Source organism: Rhinolophus sinicus, linkage group LG12 (genome assembly GCF_036562045.2).
Source record: "Rhinolophus sinicus isolate RSC01 linkage group LG12, ASM3656204v1, whole genome shotgun sequence".
Taxonomy (NCBI): domain Eukaryota; kingdom Metazoa; phylum Chordata; class Mammalia; order Chiroptera; family Rhinolophidae; genus Rhinolophus; species Rhinolophus sinicus.
The window spans coordinates 68051736-68072089 of NC_133761.1; the positions used below are offsets into that span (position 1 = coordinate 68051736).

Below are 20354 nucleotides of genomic sequence, written 5' to 3' on the forward strand. Positions count from 1 at the left end.
GCAACGGTTCCGTCCTCCCAGGCAGGCAGGCGTCTCTCTGACGACTGGCAGACGCCTCCAGGAGGAAGCCCTGGGCAGCAGGGAGGGCTGAGGAAGCTCAGACCCAACAGGGCAGGCCCAGGCCCGCCCTGGCCATTCTGGAGGGAGGGAGAAGCGTGGTGTGTTCTGCGGGGCCTGATCCATTTCCTGGTTGAGGGGAGGCTGGGGGAGGTGGGGCTGACTGTAAAACTGGGTCAAGATGGCCTCGGATTTGGGTGAGCAGGGCCGGCAGCTGTGGGCAGCGAGGGGAAGACCAGCTCCGAAGGTGGGAAGAGGGCTGGACCTGGGCAGGGCAGTGAAGGTACTGCCCTGCCCAGGAAAGCAGCAACACCCCAGGAGAGAGGCCTCCAGGCTCTGCCCTGAGGACAGTTCCCCGGCTCCAGGTGGGTGGTGGGGACACAGAGCTGGCTCCCCCCAACTCTGGCTGCAGGTGAGGTCCCGCTCTGGCTCTAAGGAAACAGGTAGGGACAGCCCCTCCTGCCATGATGACCCGGCCCCCAGCAGCTCCTGAGATGGACCCCTTGGCTCCACTTGGCAACTGCAAGCCCAGCTGAGGCCACATGAAGGCCCAATGAGGACAGGAGGTGGCGAGGGCCGGGCACACGTGCAGAGGCCGTTCTGAGAGGTGCCATTGTGAGCCCGTGTGGGCGCGTGCCTGCCTCTCTGTGGCTGTTTGTGGCCCTGGGCCTGCCAGTCATTCCATGCCATCTATGGAAAAGTTACTGGCACCACACGCCACCCCCAGCACAAAATTGCGAATTTATTCTTGTTGTTAGGAGGCAAAAAAATGTACAGTTACAAGAATCATTTTCCAAACAGAGGTTAGATATGAGCTGAAAAGTGTAAAAAAGGAAGAGGGACATCACTTTACAAATCATTAAATTAAACAAATAAACAAACACGAAACCCAAAGAGTCACCCCCCACCCCCCCACGCCAAGTTCTCTCCTTGTGCAACTCTGCAAAATGAGAACAGAAAAAGGTGCCCGTGGAGTGGGGCCTGGGAGGGGGAGGGGCTGCGGGCGCTTGGCGCTGGCCCCCCCCAGGGCACGGTGGTCTCTGGCAGCTGGCTGTGCCTGGGGGCCCTACGGAGGCTGGGGGCAGAGAGGGGCGCCTCTGGGGGCTCCTGCAGCCTGTGACATGCAAGCAGGGACAGCCAGACCGGGAAGTGGGAATGCACAGGACATGGGCCGGCCACCAGTGCCCAGGCTGGGGCCTGCCCCATGTGCCAGCCCCCACCTTTCCTGATCGGGGCCTGCCCCAAGCCGGCCTGCACAGCTTTCCCCTCCCAGATCCTGACTCACCCCTGCAGCATCAAATGGTTGATTTTAGTCTTTGCTTAAATTAAAAAAATTAAAATATATATACATATATATACTATACACACAGGACAATAACAGAAGTGTTGAAAAGGGAAGGGGACAGGAGTGAGGGGAGGGCAGGGGCTGGGGGCCAGGGTTGTGGGGAGGGAAGGAAGCAGGGCAGGGTGAAGGGACAGGTGAGAAGGGAAGGGCGAGAGGTTAGGGGACCTGAAGGGGGGCGATTTATTTTACAATAAAAACAGGAGTTCAAACCTCAGCAGAACAGGCCTCTGGGATCCCCAGAGGGCCCCACCCCACACCAGTGATGAGGGGTGGGCTTTGGGGGACAGTGGGGTGGACGGGGAGCTCGGCTTCAGGATCAGATGGCGGGTCCCTGGTCCGAGGGGGTGGGCCGCAGTCTCAGCTTCTCCGTGACTTCGAGTGTTGAATAAGCCACTGCAGTGTGATATCTGCATGGGGACAAGAGAGGTGACAGGGCTTCCGGGGTTCGACCCACTGGGGAGGTCCAGACACACCTGAGGCAGTGATGTCAGCCCAGGGCCCCCCAAATTGCAGCCAGGATCAACCCTGGGGCATCGGGCTCCAAACAGCCCGAGGCAGGTGGCAGGGGCGTCTGGGTGCTGAGAGGCGGAAGGGGGCAGGGAATCACAGGCCCAAGGCGGGGCGATCCCACAGCCAGGCAGGGGCCCAGCGGGGGTGGTGCTCGAGCCTGGCCTCCCCCAGGGGAACCACAGTGCTCTGGGTTTAGAGCACTGTCCTGGAGTGACAGCTGTGGGAGCCGCTGCCCCAAACACCCAGAGGGCCCGTCCCCTCCACCCATGCCCGCGATATGCTAGAACACAGCAGCTCCCCCAGACCCACGCACCAATGTTGTCCTTTTCTTTGCAGGAGATGGAGTAGCAGCAGATCTCTCGGTCCTGGATGGCAGACAGGTTCCTGGGGGAAAACCAGAATGCAATGTGTCGGGGCCCTGGGGCGAGGGCACCAGGTGAGCAATGCTCTGGGAAGGTGGGCGCTGCTGCCCCCGTGTGGCAAACACTAGTGCTGCAGCGAGCCGGCTGGCTCTGGAGCCTGGGGGATTTAGGGAGCAGGGAGGAGGGGCAGAGGGCGCCCACTCACATTTTCTCAATCAGCTCCTTCTCATCCAGTGCTCCCGGGAGGTCCCGCTTGTTACCCAGCACTAGCACCTACAGAGGACGAGGCACAAGGACCAGGTCCAGGGCGGCCCCCCCACCCGTGGCGCCCCCCCACGCCCCCACTCCTCGGTGCCTCACAGGGATCCCCTGCAGCTGGGGCTTGTCCAGCAGGTTGTGCAGCTCATTCTTGGAGGCCTCAATCTTCTCCTGGTCAGCGGCGTCCACCATGTACCTGGGGAAGGTGGGGCGGGGCATCGTGCTGACCAAGCTGTGGCCTGGTCACCTCTCCCAGGCAGGGACTCCAGGAACGTTCTCTGCACTGATGGCAGTGACATGTGCTGGGGCTGCCAGGCCTGAGTATCCCGTCCTCCAAAGTGGGCTCTGGAGAAGCCCTCCCTTGGCCCCCGAGTTGGGCCCTCGGGGATTCCCTCCCACGGTGACCCTGTGACGGTTGAGTGAAAAAGCAAAGGAAGGTCCGGAAGGTTTCCTTCCATGACGTCTTGTAGAAATCAGTTTAAACACAATGAAAACTAAACAATCTTTCGTTAGGGCGTGCACATGTGGGTAAAATTATTTTTAAAAAGTGAGGGAATGACCATGTAAACACACAGAATGCAGGCCAGTGGTGGCGCTGGGTTGGGGGACCCAGGGAGACAGTGGGGACAGCACAGGGATGCCCGCCGGTTGACGCTCTGGCCCCGGACTGGCTGTGGGCGCCCAGAGTGTTTATCAGACGGGAAACAAGCACCACAGAGTGAGGAGTGGCTGAGGACTCATGAGCAGCCAGGCCGAGGAGCCCCTGTGGCACTTACACGATGGCACTCACTCCCCGGCAGTAGCGCTCCCACATGCTGCGGAAACGGGGCTGTCCCCCGATGTCCCAGAGCTGAGCAAGAGAGGGTGAGGCGGGGTCAGCAGCAGCAGGCCACCACGTACTCCACTGCCGCCACCCCGCCCAGGTCCCCTGCGCCCACCCTCTTCCTCTCTCCAAGCCCCTCTGACTACCTGGGACCCAAGCCTCTGCTTCCCTTCAGCTTCTCCTCCCAGGGCCTCAGGTGCCCTCCCACCATTCCTTTGCACCCCCCAACACACACACCACACGCATGCACGCACACACACAGGAGGGTGCGTGGGCATGGCCTGCTGCAGCTCCTGTGCCGCCCGCCCCCCGGGTCCCCAGCGCTCACTCACCTTGATGGTCACATTCCCCTTGGTGATCTTCCGCATGTTGAACCCCACAGTTGGGATCATGTCCTCATTGAACTGTCCTGACTGGAGGGAGAGTCAGAATCAGAAAAGGGCAAACCCCACAGACGGCAAGGCTGCGGGATGCCAGAGACCAGGCCACCGGCCCCAGGGAGGGGGCATGGGCCGACCCAGGGGCGGCGTATCAGCCCCACCTGGAGATCACCTGTGAAACAAGAGGCCCACCAGTCTCTGGACACCCTTCTCAAGTCTACTCAGTCCCCTCGGGACAGAAGCCCCAGTGCGGGACCTGGTCCCTGGTGGAGAGGAACCTGTACCTCCCAGCAGACCTGAACGGGCCGCGGGACAGTCAGGGGTCTCAAGGGAAGCAGACCTGTTTCCAACAAGACGGAAATATTCAAGCCCAAAACTTGGGGCATCAGCCACCCCCAAAATGCAAGACACACCATGGTGGTGCTTATTTACACCCCATTCCTGTGGGGGTGGGTGTCTGTTGACTCTGTGTATCCCCCTGGACGAGAGCTTCTGGGGGGAGGGACCCGTTCTATATTAAGAACATTAGTAAATGTTGAATAATTAGGAGTTGGCTGTCATTCTATTTCCCAGAACCCATTTTCAAATTCTAACAGTTTTTGTTTCTCCCTCTGAATTGTCTCCAAGACCTCTAGATTGTTCTAAAGAAGCCACCAGCCACCCCTATGACCGGACCAAACCCCCTCCAGGGTCATCTCCACGTTCTGCTGGCTCCCCCAGATGCAGGCTGGAGGCAATGGGACAGATTTAACCTTGAACAAGGGGTGACGACCTTGTTCCTTTACAGGGCCACTTTCTTCTGCCGGGTGGTGGGTCACGCAAAGAGGTCAGTGCTCTGACCACCAGCAAGGTGTGGATGATGGTTTCTTCTTCAGAGCCTGTGAGCCTGACTGAAGACCCCTGGGTCCCATCTAAAGGATGACGCCTTGACTTGCTTTTGTCTGCAGGACCCACCCAGCTCATCAACCAGATCCTGCTCAGGACAACGGAGAGAAGGCCCCCAACCTGGGCCCACACAGGCTTGGGGGCCCCTGAGCCCCTGACACTCACAGTCGTGTGCACACACTTCCGTGTGCATGTTTTCTGGGGAAAGCGCCTCTGAGTTTATCAGACATCAAAAGGGTCTGAAAGCCCCTGACAGTCGGGATCACTGAGTAAAAGGGGGTGCCCTGAAAGAGCCCCAGGTCCTACAGTCCCCCAGCTCCCAGCAGGGTGCTGTGGCGTGGGTACCGGCTGGACTAACATCCACTCCATCCCCATTCCGGCCGGTGAAGACAGTCAGGAACGAAGCCCAGTTACTGCTTATCTCTTGTCATGGGGGAGCGGTTTCCTTCGATGAAATGGCAGGAAGGGTTTTGGATTTGGAGACTGGCAAATAAGGGTTCCAAATGCTTGGACATGGTGGCCATACAGCATGAGAACCCATCACTGCTCTCTAACAGCTAGAAGACCCAGCCTGGCAGAAGGTGATCGTGGGCGAAGGGGGTGCCAGGAGGACCCTCAGGGAGCCGGGCTTCTGCTCCAGCATCTCCAGCTCTGCGGGGAGTCGGAGCTCATCTGGAACCTGTTAAAACTCCATTTCCCTGCTCACACCTCCTGGTGTCACAAGCTCCTCACTGACGATCAGAAGTCCCTCCTTATCCACAGTTTTACTTTCTGCAGTTTCAGGTACCTGCGGCCAACCAAGGCCAAAAATATTGAACGGAAAATTCCGGAAACCAACAATTTCGTAAGCCATTCTGAGTATCATGATGAAATCTCATGCCATCCTACTCCGTCCCACCTGGGATGTGAACGATCCCTTTGTCCAGCGTCTCCATGCTGTACGTACAGGACAATAAGACACATAACTTTATTACAGTCTATTGTCATAATCGTTCTATTTTATTATTGGTTATTGTTGCTAACCTCTTACTCTGCCTAATTAACAAGTTAAACTTTATCACAGGCACGTATGTATGTACAGGGAAAAACATAGTCTACATACGGCCTCGGTTTCAAGCACCCACTGGGGGTCTTGGAATGTATCCCCGTGGATAAATAGGGGTGATGACTGTCACCCTAAAGTCAGCTGGTTCAACCTCTTGTCTCTGACTTGAATCCCGTTTGGCCCCTTCCACCTTGGGGCAGCTCCGACTCTCCCAAAGTTCTCTAGAATGAGTCAAACAGCCACCCTCCTGTAACTCCTACCCATTCCTACGTCTCCCCTCGGGTGCCCCAAGACTAGTTGTTCCTCATGACAACTCCCCCATGACAACTGTCCACACTTGTAAATATTTGAGAATGGCCTTCTCGGCTCCCTTAGGCAAAATATCTACTTTCTAGCATCACATATTTCAGAACTCAAAAGATGAGTTTATGGTCTTAGAAGCATCGTAAAGTCTCACTATAATTTTTTTCTGGCTCACATCAGTCTGCTCTATCAACTCAGTTTCTATTTACAGTCGGACCTCACATAGTGAATACAAAAACAGGGTGGAGGAAAGGCTGGGGAAACAGACCAAAAACAGAGGAAACGGAGGTGGGAGAGTCAGTGCCGGGCACAGGAACAGAACTCAGGGTCCCCGCTTGGCTCCGTCTGTCTCTACAGTGGTTATGCACGGAGCAGGGCACGGCAAGGCACCTGGAGGACCTGAGAACCTGGAGTGACCCTGACACTGCAGCCATGGGGTGGCTTTTCTTGGGAAGCGTCATTAAAGGGACATTTGCTTGCACTTTTAGGATGTGTGAATTGAAGGGCAAATTTCACATCAAAAGGGCAGACGAATGGGCCAGGGAGGGGGACATGGGTCGGGGAGGGGGACTCTCCCAGGACATCACAGGCACTCTTGACCCAGTGCAGTCTGTAATTCGGCTTCTGTTCCTGACCTGCTGTAGTGTCCTAGTCTCTGGATGTGACGCTGGCCTAGAAGAGATCCCCTACAAGGAAGCGGAGTCACCAGGGCACCGTGGGACGGAGTCCAGGAGCACGGCTACCAGTGAGAACCCATGGGGATCAGAGGGGACACCTAGACTCAGCCAGAAGGGTGGCAGAGACTTGTTTCTCCTCTCGGCCTGACCCCGCAGAGTTCTCCCGTATCTAAATGCATCCCACTTGCAGCTCAGGATGCAGGCACTGGGCCCTCACAGAGCACAGAGCCCAGGTCAATGGCAAGTCTTAGCCGTGGTCTCTGGCCGGGCCCAGGGCCGCGTGGACAGGGGCCCGGGTGCATGTTGGCTCAGAGACCATCGCACCACAAAACCCAGTGTGGGCTGAAGGGGCAGAGGTCATCTGCAGAGCATGTCTGAGAAAGGAAGCCATGCCCAACTGTGTGACGGGAGCTCCCTGGCCCTTCAGCCTTCCCTCTGCCCTCCCCGTCTCAGGCAGTGTTCCTCTGGGACACTGGGCAACAGTGCAGGCAGGTGGGCACCGAGGCTGGTGGGCCACACTTCTTTGCTGACCTATCTCATCAGCATTTTTGGCCAGTCTCTGGCCAATCCACAATTCTCAGAAACCCCAGTTTAGGGAGAGAGGGACCAGGTCCCTGGACAACCCCAGGCCTGCCCCAGCCTTCCTGAACCCTCCAAGCCCAGTCCAGCCAGGCTGGGAAATGCAGGCCGCAGCCATTACCGCAGCCTCAGCTCCCACACCGTAGAGCTCATCTTCCCCCACCCCCTTTTTTTTGAGGAGGAGACTTTAACTCCTTCCCCACCACTGCCCTGGCTCTGAAAGTCTCCCACTGGCCCACCTGCGTCCTGACTACGGAAAGCCCGCAGAGCCACTGTCTCCCATGTCCCCAGACTGGGCAGTGCCCCTCGCACTCATCCTCTGGTCCCGAGCGCCTCCTCCTGCAACTTCTGAGCCTGGAGGAGACTCCAAACTCCTTTCTGATGCCAGCCTCCCCGACCCCTGCAGCCGCTTTGGTAGAGGAGGGGTTCCAGGAGGAGCCTGGGCCGGAGCCAAGGGCCTCAGCTGATTCCGCTACTCCCAGGGGACGCAACCCCTCCCCCTCAATAGCGCCGGGGCTTCCTCTTCCGGCAAGAAGGGGTTAAGGCCTCAGGGTGGGGCTGGACTGACCCAGGCCCCCTCCCTTAGCCCCTGGGCCGGCCGCGGTGCCGCGACCCTCCGCACTAGGGCTGGCAGGCCCGGCACTTTCGCTCCGTCATGCCCCCTTGCGCGGGGGCGGAGGGGGCTGGTCGCCGCGGGCATAGGATCCCTCCGGCCTCGTGACCCCTTGGGGCTGCAGGTCCCGGGTACCAGCCCTGTCTCCTGGTCCCCCGCCCCAGCCGTGCCACCCCGGCGGGGCAGGAGACCCGGTCGCGCGCCCGCGGGTCTCCACGGGCCGCGCTAGGCCCCAGGGCCCGGCCTCTCCTCCCCGCGGCGCCCGGCCGGGCCAGGCGGCGACCCGGTTCCCCGGAGAGCGGCGGGCGGGGACAGGACGCCCCCAGGCCCCGTCCCCGCCCCGCGCCCCGCGCCCCGCGCCCCGTACCGCGATCACGTTGACGAAGGTGGTCTTGCCGGAGTACTGCAGCCCCACCAGCGTGAGCTCCATCTCCTCCTTCCAGAACAGGGCCTTGAACCAGTCCAGCAGCTTGTTGAACAAAGCGATCATGGTCGCTGCGCTCGCGCTCGGCCGGAGCGGCCTCGGTGCGCGGGGTCCGCCGGGCTGCGCGGGGCTTAGGCGCGGGACGACTCGCGGCAGGATCCGCTCGCCGCTGGGTGTGGCTTCGGCGCCTCCTCCGCCGCCGCCCCCCGCGCGCCCGGAGCCGAGCCGGGGCCGCGTCCTGCTCGCGCCCGAGCGCGCGCGCCTCCCGCCGGAGCCGGGCCGGGCAGGGTGCGCGGAGGGCCCGCGGGCTCGGGACCGGGCCCGAGCGGCTGCCGGCGTCCGGGGTTCTTGGGGAGAGAGGTCTGGGTGTATTTCTCCCGGTCCCCGGCTGCCGCGCCCGACTGCACGCGCTTCCTTCTTAAAGGGTGTGGGCCCGAGGTGGGTGAGATGCCCGTGAAGCAGGACGAGAGGGTGGCTCAGACGGGAGGACCTCTGAGAGAGGGAGGAGACGGAGGCTTTGTTCCCCGAATCCCTCTGCCCGTGAGGATCTCGGCGCGGAGGCCCCCGCCCCCCAACGTACCTAACGGAGGGGAACACCGCGTTGGGCGTTTCCATACCCATCTTTTGTTCACAATTTACCTGAACCACCTGTTTAGGAGACTCTGACTCAAAGTGAAATAGTTGTTTCAGGTTGATGCTGATTTTTACTAATGTCACCATGATACTAAACAGAAAAAATCCTGGGCGTGGGGTGGGGTGTGGGGTCCAGTGAGGAAGCTCTGTGGCAAATGGAAAAGTTGGTCTGATTGGTAAATACCAAAGTTTTCTTGGAGGACTGATGGTGGGAGGCATAGTCCCCCCACCTCAGAGGACCCAAACTGAACCCTGGGGCTGGGGGTGCCCGGACAGCCCCAGGCTTCAGGGCAGTCCCCAACTTATGCTGGGCGCTCCCTAGTACTTGGTTGTCAAATGTACATAAACTATCAGTGCCAACTGTGTCTGTCACACCCACCCAGACGACCCCAGTGACCACACAGTTGCCAGAGTGGAGAATGCCAGCCTTGGCCCCAGAGCATTCTGGGTACTGACCATTGTTTTTCCGGTCTCTGCCCTTGTAGCCCTGTCTACCTCCTAAGGTGCAGCCTGCCCTGGGACCTAAATTGACTCAGTTTCACTTTGTTTCACGTGTCCCGGAAGGGCTGGGAAAGTGCACATGCGTGGTTAGAGCTGCTCCTTGCCTGTGGTTTCTTGCTCTCTCTGTTGCTAAAAAGAGGCTCCAGAGGCCTGAGAAGACAGAGGAGAGGTGAAAGGAATCAGCCATGCAAGAATCTTTATTTTCCCACTCGGTGTCTTTTGCAGAGCTCTGCCTTCTACATTCTGGAACAGGGTGGGGGCCTGTGGGGGCCCAGGGTGGGGGAGCCTGTGGGCCACCGCCATCTGTGCAGCTGCTTCCATCTGGCTATGTCTGAGCTCCAGGCAAGACCTCTCAGGCCAGTGTCACGGGGAGACAGGTGGTTCAGGGGAGACAGGTGTGGGCAAGCCCCTTCCTGGGACTGTAGGGAGGGCAGTTCCTGAGTCAGGAAGGAGACGACCTCCATCTCAGTCTCAGCTGTGTGTGTCCTTCAGAGCGAGGTCTGGCATGAGGAGCCCCTGGTGGCCTCTGGGACCGGTCCCGTGGGGCTCCATGGAGACCTGGCATCAGCAAATGCAGACCTCAGGGGCTGAGTGCCTGGGAGACGGTGCCTCCTGGGCCATGGGCAGCCCGTCAGGTTCAAAGCCAAAGGCTTTCCTGCCTTCCTGGGAGGTGCAGGTCAGTGCTGCATGGAGCCGGTGCCCTGGAGGTGCTGCTGTGGAGACGGTGAGGGGATGCAGTTCTCCAGCTGGACCAGCAGGGGCCGGTCACTCTGAGCCCAGGTCTGCGTGGAGGGCTTGCACTGAGACTGCTCGTGGGGACAACATGCTCTCCTGCATCCTCTGCAAGTGCAGGTGGGGCTGGTCGTCTGAGACCAGGTGGGCTCTGTCTCCTTGCCTTCCTTTCGTGCTTCCTAGGTGCCCAGGGGATCTTCTGAAAGGACAGACAATGCAGGCCTCCCTAGGGAATAGCTGGGGTGAGGCGTCGGCAGCTACAGAGGCAGAGCAGCCCGCTGCGCCTCTGATGGGTCCCCACTTTCCCTCTTCCAGAGACTTCAGCTGTCAGGCCTGGTCACCTGTGCCCCTTGGACACGTGCGGGCTCGGGGGGAATGTAGGTCCTTGTTCTCTGGGGGCATCCAGCCCTCACATGTGGGGTGAGGAAGCAGTCAGTGATAGGAAAATGACCAACGTCAGGCCAGACTTTTCCCAGCTCTGGTGTCTGGCATGTTCCTGGGCAGATGCAGGCGGGGACGGTCCTGGGATCACCCTCTTGCCAGCTCAAGAAGGTGGTACAGCTGGGACAGTTTCTAGAACTTCTCTGATTGTTTTCCTTTTAATGGCAGCAAAGCAGGTGGTGTCCGTGTCATACACGCAGAGGCTGAAGCTCACAGGACACCTGGGCATCTCTCAGATCTGCTGAAACGCAAGCTCTGGTCCTGAAGTTCAGAGAGACAAGTGAGGTTGGCCCTGGTGTCCCGTCGGGGCCACTAGAGGAAGCAGAGGCTTGGCCAGTGGTGAAGACCTGCAGCCTGGCCTTGGTCCTTGCTGGTGAGTATCTTGTGACCGCACACAGTCATTTCCCCTTGTGCGTCCTGGGTCCCCAGGCTGCAAGGCCTGCTTTCCCCAGACCCACTTTCCCAGGCCTGGGGAAGGCGCCAGGCGTCAGGGGCTGGGTTGCCCTGGCAGCTGGGCCGCATACAGGGCCAGGGTGTGGTGGAGAAACTGGTACTGTTCCGTGGTCTGGATCATGCCCCCCCTGCAGGACAAGCACACGCCATGAGTCCCAAGGGTGACCCTGACTTCCCATCACACTGATTCCTCTTCTCTGCTTCCTACTCTGTCTTCTGCCCCTCAGACCTTCCCCACCAGGGGCTGAGCCTGGGGTGGGCCACGCGAGGAGGATGGTCCTGTGGGACCAGCAGCTCCTGGGGCAGACAGGCCCCTGACCCTCAGGCCGGGCCAGGAACATTCCTGAGCCCCAAGATTTCCTCTTCCCAGTGATCTTAAAAGTAAAAATAATAACCCCATACATGTGTACAGTAGGTTCTCACGTTCCCAAACCACGTTCACACACATTCACTCATGGCAGGCCTCTGCAGAAGGGGTCATTACTTCTCTCTAGACAGACAAATGGGGCCTAGAGAAATACAGTGGTTGCTCGGTGAGCTGCAAATCAGCATTTGCTCCCTGGTCCTCTGTCTCTAAATGCAGTGACCTTTGTGCATCCCTTGTATCTAGATACTTGTATCCCTAGTATCACTAGTATCTAGAACCAACCGTACGCCATGCCCCCACCTTTCCCCTGAGTAGGGACTTGGGAAACAGCAAGACAAAAACAAAAGCGCACTGACGGCAAGGCCGAGCCCACAGAGAGGTCCGTTTCACTCCAGGCCCCCACGCTAAGGCTCACGCACAGATTCTTTCCTGGGGGCTATCGCCAGAGAAACAGCTCTGTAAGCAGAAGGAACGCCTTCCTTTCTCACAGGAAGTGCCTATAAGCGCTCTGACCCCGCGACGTGCGGGTGCCACTCACGGTCTTGCTGACACCCACGGACCCACCTGTCCAGCCGCAATTGGCATACTATGCCCAGTATGTCCACTTCCCCTCGGGCCTTCAGCTGTTGACAGCCTATCCGGGTGGCGATGAAGCAGCCGGTCCGGCCAATCCCTGCACTGGGTGTAGGCGGGGAGCAGTGGGAAGTCACAGGGGTGTGGGGAATGTGGGTCTAGGGAGCAAACTCCAGCGAAGGCAGCAGGGACTGAGCCTACTCCACTTGGGGGCTGGAGAAAGGTGGCAACACCTGTGCCGCTCGTAGCTGGCACCGGACGAGTGCCGTTTCTCACTGGCTTCGCTCTAACCTGTGCCTCGTCGCCCTGGGGTCCCTGTGTGGGTTTCGATGAGCTCTCTTCTTAGCAGTCAACAGCGGTTTCTAAGTGACAGTGCCCACGCTGGACTGGCTGGCCCCCGAGCCCGCCTCATCTGACCATGACTTCTGTCCAGTGCAGACTTTTTAAGCTCCTGACATTCAGCCTGTTCCCACCACTGGTCCTTCCCACAGTTCTCTCTCCATCACTCCATCTGTCCATCATTTTAAAACCTTCTCAGCCCCTTCTTAGCAAGTCACCCTGTGTGAACCCCTGACAGAAGCCACTCACCACCTCCCAGCCTGAGGTCCACGGGCCGCTGTGTGTGGGGTCATGAGCCCCTCTGTCTGGACTTCCTGCCTCTGTTTCCCCCACCCCCAGACGGTGTCCTTGTTTCAGGCTTATCCCCTGCACGCCCCCTACTCCATCCCAACCCACTTTTTACGCTGTAGCTAAAGCAAATCCAAGTTTCTCAGCTGCTATGAGGGCCCCTGGTCACCGGGCGATCCCGCCTCACCTGTCCTCACTGTCCCCTTACGACCTCCAGGCCCCCAGCCTTTAGCTACTCCCAGCAGTGTGTCAATTTGAACATCTGTCTCCAGGCCTTTGCACATGCTGTGCCACCTTCCTGGGACACTTCCCCAACCCCTTGTCACCTTTCAGGGTTCAGCTTAGCTTAGATGTCCCCTCTCCTGGAAAACTTTCTCTGGCCAAAGTGGGCAACTTGGTCCTGTGACCCCGTGTGGCCAGTGCCATCTGTCACTGCACTGTGTGCTGCTTGTCTTATCTGTGCACCTGTCAGGGCAGAGTCCCCCGTCCTGTTCACAGTGTCCCCTTAGCCTCTCACACGTCCTGACGGCGGCAGGGTCTCATTCAGCCTTGTTGAATGACTGTTGATCCCCTGCCCCAGCAGACCTCCGTCTTCCTGACACTCTGTTGCCTCCCTGGGTTGTGCCTGGATGTCCACCCACACACTAGGGAGCTGCACGAAGGAGGAACTAACGGAGCGCTGGCTGAAGTGAGAGGCTCCTGTCGGTGAGAAGTGGGCCTGCCCAGGAGAGACCCACAGGAGGCAAGGGGACCCGGCCCATCGGCCGCATGGAGGGTGGGCCGCCATACCTGCAGTGGACCACAATGGGCCCGGTGCTGGCAGCTGCCTCTGGGCTCTCGTCCACCTCAGCCATGAGGCGCAGCAGCGGCCCGGCCGACTCTGGGGTCTGGTGGTCAGGCCAGGCCGAGAAGAGGATGTGCTTCACCGGCCGGCACTCGTCCTGATGCTGGCATGGGGACAGGCGTGAAAGCCGGGTCAGGTGCGGCACTGCCAGACTTCTTCGCTGGCACCAGGGGAGGCCAAGGCTGGAATGGTCCCAGGGGGCTGGTCACAGTCCCCGAGCCGTAGGCCCAGCCATTTTCCTGCTCATCACCCTCTCCTCCCAAGTGCTGGTGGGAGCGCTGTCCGGGACAGGGGCAAGTCCTGGCTCGGCCTCCAACTAGCTCGTGACTTTGGGCGGGTGCCTTACCTGGAGAATGGGACACTGACAGCGTTGGTTCACTTCCCAGGAGGCTGGGAGGGCGACGAGTGGATAGAGCAGCGCTTTGCCAGCCACCGAAGCCCTTCTAAGCACGTTGCGTGTGCTGTGTCCAGCTCTTTGGATTTGGACCCCCTGAGGCTGCTTCCTCAGGACTCCAGGCCCCAGCCCTGCTCCCCAGGCCCTTCCTGCCGGCTCCCACCTGTCTGTCAGCTCTGCCCCGTTAGTCGGGAGGCCCTGACAGGCACCCAGTCTCTCAGCCCTGTGCCGCAGCACTTCTTTCAGATGTGGGTTCAAGGAGGTTTAGATGAGTGAACCTTGGCTCCCAGGGGAGGTCGTCCCCGAGTCCCGGAGAGGCTGGGGGTGGCCCAGCTTCCCTGGGCACCTGTCCTGTACCTGGATGGTGAGCTGCCGCACCGTGTATTCTGGGAGCTCCTTCTCTTCTTGGACGCAGACCCGGAAAGGCCCATAGGTGTCCTCTTCTGTGGGCCAGTAGTGGACACATTTCTAGGAGGGAGGGAGCTGGGAGTCAGGGGGAGGGCACATCAGCTGGAGCAGAAAGGGATGGGCCCCTCCTCACCTCCCACCCCACTTGGGGGCTCTCCTGGGCTGACACCTGCAGCTGAAATGCTCATCCCAGCCCACCTTCTGGCTGGAGAGCCTCCCTGGGGTACATTGCGGGGATCTTTGCTGAGAGGGGCGAGCTGGGCCTGGCTGTAGGTGTTCTCAGCTCCCAGGGGAATTCTAAGCTGCCCTGAGTTGTAGGTGTGTGAGTGGGGGGTGTGGGGGGGTGAGGTGTGCAGCCCTCTGCATCACCAAGGACTGTGGCTCTCCCTCCTACCTCCTTGCCCTCGCGGAGAGGAGTGAGCATCACAATGAGTGACACGTCTTCCTGCCACACCATCTCCCAGAAGTCTGACACCGTATTGGGCATGGGCCCCTGAGTGGCAATGTAGGTCTTCTCCTGCCCATCGTAGCCCTGCAGAGGCGGTGCACAGGAGAAGGGGTGGGGACACGGTGACAGACAGCTCTGGGAAGCCCCAGACTCTGCAGAGCCTAGGATCAGGCTGAAGCCCGTGAGCGTGCACATGCAGACACACACGTGCACGTGCAGACACACACATGTAGACACATGCAGGCACACGTGCACACACAGACACACACCGGAAGCCACATGGTGCAGAGGACGTGGGTTCTGGAGTGAGGACCGCCTGGGTTCAATCCCTTTCGGCTGCTGACTAGCTGTGCCACCTGCTTCCGTGAGCCTCAGCTTCCTCATCTGTAAATTGGGCACAATCTCTGTCTTGCAGGAGTGTATTGCAGGTTAAAATCAAAGTACACTGAGAGTCTGGTGCATATCAGGTCCTCTTTAAATGCTGTCTCCTTCCTCCCTGCTGCTTTCTCCTAGCATGTCATCAGAAACTACTATTCAATATTTGTTGAATGAATGTTTCTTTTACATATTACTTTGATGTATTTAGTAGCAAGATGAGGCACACTCTTGTCAGCCCTCTTTTCTCCCCTTCAGAACCCTCAGCCTCTTGCCTGAAGATGGTGGTGAACTCCAGACCTCTGTTCACCTGGTTTCTGCGGTCAGGTGGGGGATGGCGTTCTCAAGGGTCCCTGCCTGACCCTTTCCACCTGTCTGTGCCTCACCGCTGACCTACCCGCTTCGGCCCCTAGAGGGCGCTGCTTTCACATCCGGTATTTGGGGCCTGAGCCGTGGGAGGCAGAGCAGAGCTTGGCTCCCGCGTGATGTCCACAAAGGAGGGGCTGCATGTCGGGCAGGTAAGGTGGGCAGGTAAGGCGGGCAGGTGGGGGTGGGGGTGGGGAGAGACAGACGGGCACAGGGGCAGCGAGGAGTGCCCATTTGTGGGGGCACCTCCCCTGCAGGCCTCAGGTGCCATTAGCCTTTCAGGTGCTTCAAGCCACGGCTTGAAATTGTCCTCGACATGCCCGCTGCCTCCCTATTTCTAGGTTGTCAGGGATGAGGCAATAGGGTGGGTTCATGAGACCTGGGAGTCCCTTCATTTCAGCCCATTTTCTAGGGGGTGTCGGCCTGCTCAGGCTCCAAGCCAGCCTGGCAGGACAGAGCAGCAGTGGGGAAGCCACCTGCCCCGCTAGGAGCCGCTCCTGCGGACCCCTCCCCCCACGGCCGCCACTCACTCGGATGTAGTTGGCGTTGATGTAGTCTCCATCCTCCTGGCTCTGTGCTCGGCCGAGACAGACGCGGCTCTGGGGGTCTAGGAGGTAGAATCAGCAGAGACCAGAGGTCAAACGGTGAGCCTCCCTCTGGCCACCGCGCGTGGAGCCCCCTCGGCCACCGCGCGTTTCTGTGCTCATCAGAGCACCTGTGTGCAGCTGAGGCTTGTTTTCTGTGTAGACAGAAGGGAGCCACAGCGTGCTTTGACCAGGAGAGGGGCCTGACCCAGCCACTCGGGAAGGTGAACCAGTGTGGGGGGCATGGGCTGCCCAGGAGAGGGGCGGGCAGCAGAGACCTGACGGAGGGCACTGTGACCTCTGGGCCTTGAGCCAGCACAGGTAGGAGAGCATGGGAAGCCTCGTGGCAGGAAAGGAAGACGGGCCGCTGAAGAGGATGCTTTTCAGGGGGCAAACACGGGATCCGACAAGTGACATGCCTAACGTCACACAGTGATGAAGTGTGTGCCCGCCTGTCCTCCGGATCCAGTCCACTCAGGACGAGGAAGTTACTCATGAGAAAGGGAGCGGGCACCACTCTCCCAGTACCCTGGGTGCCAGGAAGCTCAGGCAGAGGGACCTTCCCGCTGTGGTGGCTGCGGGACTGGTTACAATTAGGACACGGGAGGGCTGTCCCCGCCCCACTGCCGAGAGAGCCAACAGCCCCACCACGCCCACGCCCACACTGGCACAGCCTGGGCGCAGCGGGACAGGATGGGCAGGGGCCCTGAGCTGAGGCTTCAGGACGATGTTGCTGAGGTGGGTCGGCCCCATAAGGCTCCTCTGAGGGGGGAGGAGGAGGGAGGAGCTTCCCCATGGGCCACCTGCTCACGGGCCTCAGGCTGCCTCTGTGCCCACATCTGTCAGGCTTGCAACCCCGTGACATCCCTGTCCATCCTTATCAGTGTTCCCTTGCCAGCCACTGCCCTGCCTCCATGCCAGATTTTCAAAGCCCCTCTCTGGGGACCACAGCGGTGCTGCCTCTTTCCCTACAGACCTTTGCTAGGTGTTTCCCACACGTGAGGAGGAGCAGGAAGCAGGTTTGGTGGCACTAGCTGTGTGACCTTGGGCAACGTATGCAACTTCTCTGCACCTCAGTTTCCTCATTTGTAAAATGGGGATAATAACCCCACAGTCCCCATGTCATGTGTCCTTTCAGGAAATGCGTCCCTGCGAGCACTGGAGCAGTGCCGTGACTCTGGCTCAGTCCCCACCGGTGCTCAGGCCCCACCGCCCAGTGTGTGGTGTTGAGATTTGTCTGCAAGGGGAGAGGCCCAAGTGCGGCCACTCTTCCCTGGCTGGGCCGTGTGTCTTGCCTTCGATGTTCTCCAAGCCCCAGGGGCAGTGCCACCTCCCTTGCCCCCTTGCCGTGGCCCTTACTTGGCAGGATGGTCTTGTATCGGTCCTTGGATGCGTGGCCAGGAATGTCCAGCTCTTCGGGGTTCACGAAGTTTGAGGGGATCTTCTGGCAAGGCAGGACACACGTGAACAGCCGAGGCCCCTCCAGCCCCCTTTGCCCCTCCACCCTTTTCTGGCAGAGCCAGGCCCTGGCTGTCTGGTCCCTCCTGGAGTGAGCATGTGGGTCTGGATGGAGGGAGGGCAGAAGAGGAGCACCGGCCAGTGTCCTCCCTTGAGCTCTGCCCATAGGGCCCAGGGTGCACCGGTGCCAGCTGGCTGCCTCTGCATCAGGGGGGCAGAGTGAACCCCAGCTCTTACCAAGAATTCCTCTTCCAGCTGCTTGGGGCTGGGTGGCTGGTGCTGCAGGGCCCAGCGGGTGAGGGGGCGTCCAGCTGTGCGCAGAAAGTGTAGGGTGACCTCCCGGGGTGTGTTCACTGAACAGATAGGCTCCACGGCCCCCAAGGACCGCACATCCAGCACCAAAGCAACGTTGGAGCCCCGCCTGCAGGCACACACAGCCAGGGCCTGGTGATGCCTGGTGACATTCGCTCTGCTTCTGGGGTACGTCTGAGGAGGCCTCTCTGGTCTTCCCCCAACTTGTGGCCCAGTGAATTTCCAGTGAATTCCCGGGTCCAGGCCCCTGCTGCTAGCCCTTCTCTCTTTGTCAGCCACAGCAGCACAGCATGGAACCCAGCTGCTCGCACCTGCTGGCCCCCTCTTCCCATTCCCGACCTGGACCCCCAGAGCTTGGCCCCCTTTTCCAGGGACCCCTCCACTCAACCTGGGGCTTAGGGAGCATGGGCAAGGTTGCCATGGGACTTTGCACCCCAGACATGTAGGGCATGCAAATGCCATGCAAATCAGCACGTTGGGTTTCCCTTCCAGACTGGAATCAACACCTGAGGGCCCTGTGGACGCAGCTGTCAGGGCTGGAGGGGCCAGGGAGGGGACACAGGACAGGGCTCAGGGCTGGAAGGCCCCACCCCCAGGAAAGAGCTCACCTCTCCTGCAGACGGACGTGCCTCTTGGCTGGCGCTTTGGCCGGCGGAGGCTGGGTCATGGCTGTCCCCAAAGACCAGGCTGGCAGCTGTGCTCTGGAACGCCCCCCACAGGCCTGGACCATGCTGGGCCCAGGGGAGGCTCACGCAGCCATGAGGCTCGCCTGAAAGAGACGGCCGCTCTGCTGCTGACCTCTGGCCTGCCAGGTGGGACGAGGCTCCCAAGCCCAGGCCGCCTTCTGCCCTCTGGCTCATTTTCACTGGGGGGACTTCTGTTCCCCACAAAGTGGAATTGTTTTGACCACAGGAAGGACAGGGTTTCCACGGGGTGGGGGGGTCCGGGGGGCCGGCAGTCCAGGTCCGAGGAAGGTCAAGATGAAGTAGAGAGTGTGGGTGAAGGTAGGACAGAATCCAAAAAGAGCAGACAGGTGGGGAGGGGCTGCCAGAGCCCAAAGTTCACAGGGCTCTAAGCTGGGGACCCAGGTGAGAGAAGGCGAGGGAGGAAATGTGAAGTGGGTGTTCCGAGTAGAAGGGGGGGCGAGACACCACCTGCGAGCCCAGCCAGTCGGCCTTCTTGGAGTGAGAAGCTTGAGGCTTGGGGCAGCCATGGAGCCAGGTGGGGACCCAGACGGGGACCCAGGCGTGCTGGTTGCTGGCCCCTAGCAGGATTCTGTCCTAACTGCTGCCAGGCCCCTTCCAAGTTCATCCTGGCTTCTGGTCTCTGTCCAAGGAGGTAGACTGGGGGTGCGTCTTCCCCCTCTGCCCCACCCCCATCTCCTGCTCCCTAACCGTCACAGGAAATGGCCTCACCAAGCCCTTGAGCGGCAGCGCATGGAGAGGCCACAGCTGGGGGCACGAGAGGGGCAGGGAGGTGGTGGGGCCATCTCCTCCTGGGGACAGTCCCCATCTACCAGAGCCAGGGTCACCGCTTCTGAGGCATGTTGGGGGGATGTTCAGGTCCCTACGGCCACAGGGGCCAAGGTGAGGGGACAGAGAGGCCCTTGCAGAGGTGGGTGGTAGGAAGGGGCTCTCGCACCAGGAGGGCTCCTTCTCTCTGCTCTCCTGGCAGCTCCCTGGGCCCCCTGCTCTGGCCCTCGGGGACGTCAACTAGACCTGCACCCATTTCTCATCCGGGCACTGTGGCCCCCAATGCACCTCCTCAGAGACACGTCCTGTCTCCCCAGAGGTCTCACCACCCCAGGGCCACAGGACCTGTCTTCCCCCCATCCAGCACTTACCGAAGCTGCTGTGCCCCCCAGGCTGCCTCTTGCCAGATGTCTGTCTGTCGGTCTGTCTTTGAGGCTGAGGAGGCTCCAGGAAGCCAGCTTCCTCCCTCCGCCCCTCCTTGCAGCCACCCACGCACGCCCAGATGCACGCTGCCCTCTTGCCACCACCAGGGGTCAGGTGCCTCCTGCCGGCGCCCTCCAAGGGAGGGCGGCAGGCAGTGTCACAGCTCCGCTGCCATGGGCCCCAGGCCCTGCTCCTGGGGATGGACGACAGCTGACATTCCTGACCACCCCAGGTCCCCCAGGTCCAAACCGTCTTGCTTTCTGTGGTGCTTGTCTGGTCTTTACCACGTCCAGCCTCTGCCTGCTAGCTGCCAGAGCTCAGCTGACCCCTAGCTCCATGCTGCCCCCCACACAGAACCCAGGCTTCTGCTGTGCAAGCTGACCTTGGCCAGAGACTGCTGTCTGCCTGTCTGGTCTGCCTCAGAGCCCTCGCCCCAGAAGCGTTTGCCCCTTCCAGCCTTGGGAGCTCAGGGTCGGGCACAGGCTGCGCCTTTGCAGAGCAGAAGAGGAGGCAGGCACCGCTGCACAGTGAGAAGGAAAGGCCCAGGCCAGGCCAGACGGGTCATCCCCAGGCCCTGGGCCGCACCCCAGCTCCCAGCTGCCTCTGGTCCGACCTGGGCCAGCCACCTGGGAAGGGCGTAGCAGAGAGTTTGTAGGAGGACCTGGGGGGCTTTCCCGGGCCC

General features: G+C 60.2%; 2 protein-coding genes across 7 annotated transcripts; both read right to left on the bottom strand.

The window, feature by feature from the left end:
• Nucleotides 1-779: 779 nt before the first annotated feature.
• Nucleotides 780-8482, bottom strand: ARL8A (ARF like GTPase 8A). The gene is made up of 7 exons (XM_074317134.1): nt 8205-8482; nt 3688-3768; nt 3309-3382; nt 2635-2728; nt 2480-2547; nt 2226-2296; nt 780-1809 (listed from the first exon to the last, which is right to left on the bottom strand). The coding sequence occupies exons 1-7, from the start codon at nt 8325-8327 to the stop codon at nt 1760-1762; spliced, it is 561 nt and encodes a 186-aa protein (XP_074173235.1). The 5' UTR covers nt 8328-8482; the 3' UTR covers nt 780-1759.
• A 1092-nt stretch (nt 8483-9574) lies between these two features.
• On the bottom strand, nt 9575-19757 carry PTPN7 (protein tyrosine phosphatase non-receptor type 7). 6 transcript variants are annotated; one of them, XM_074317131.1, is made up of 10 exons: nt 19621-19757; nt 18386-18546; nt 17703-17886; nt 17367-17448; nt 15954-16030; nt 14629-14766; nt 14184-14294; nt 13378-13535; nt 11953-12066; nt 9575-11149 (listed from the first exon to the last, which is right to left on the bottom strand). In XM_074317131.1, exons 2-10 carry the CDS (start codon nt 18505-18507, stop codon nt 11056-11058), a joined length of 1080 nt encoding a protein of 359 aa, XP_074173232.1. In that variant the 5' UTR covers nt 18508-18546; nt 19621-19757; the 3' UTR covers nt 9575-11055. The 6 variants fall into 6 exon arrangements, 4 of the variants coding, with proteins under 4 accessions (XP_074173232.1, XP_019606411.2, XP_074173234.1 ...); XM_019750852.2 differs by having other exon boundaries at nt 17367-17451; XR_012490990.1 differs by lacking the exon at nt 9575-11149 and adding an exon at nt 14952-15066 and having other exon boundaries at nt 17367-17451.
• Between the last annotated feature and the right edge of the window lie 597 nt (nt 19758-20354).

Excerpts from the sequence above, each read along its gene's own strand:
- ARL8A (XM_074317134.1), bottom strand. The coding sequence starts at position 8,327 with ATGATCGCTTTGTTCAACAAGCTGCTGGACTGGTTCAAGGCCCTGTTC. Across the intron at positions 3,769-8,204 it reads CCTTCGTCAACGTGATCGCG|TCAGGACAGTTCAATGAGGA; the intron begins GTACGGGGCGCG and ends CTCTCCCTCCAG. Across the intron at positions 1,810-2,225 it reads CAAAGAAAAGGACAACATTG|ATATCACACTGCAGTGGCTT; the intron begins GTGCGTGGGTCT and ends GTCCCCATGCAG.
- PTPN7 (XM_019750852.2), bottom strand. The coding sequence starts at position 18,507 with ATGGTCCAGGCCTGTGGGGGGCGTTCCAGAGCACAGCTGCCAGCCTGG. Across the intron at positions 17,887-18,385 it reads CACGTCCGTCTGCAGGAGAG|GCGGGGCTCCAACGTTGCTT; the intron begins GTGAGCTCTTTC and ends GTGTGCCTGCAG. Across the intron at positions 14,295-14,628 it reads CTCTCCGCGAGGGCAAGGAG|AAATGTGTCCACTACTGGCC; the intron begins GTAGGAGGGAGA and ends CCTCCCTCCTAG.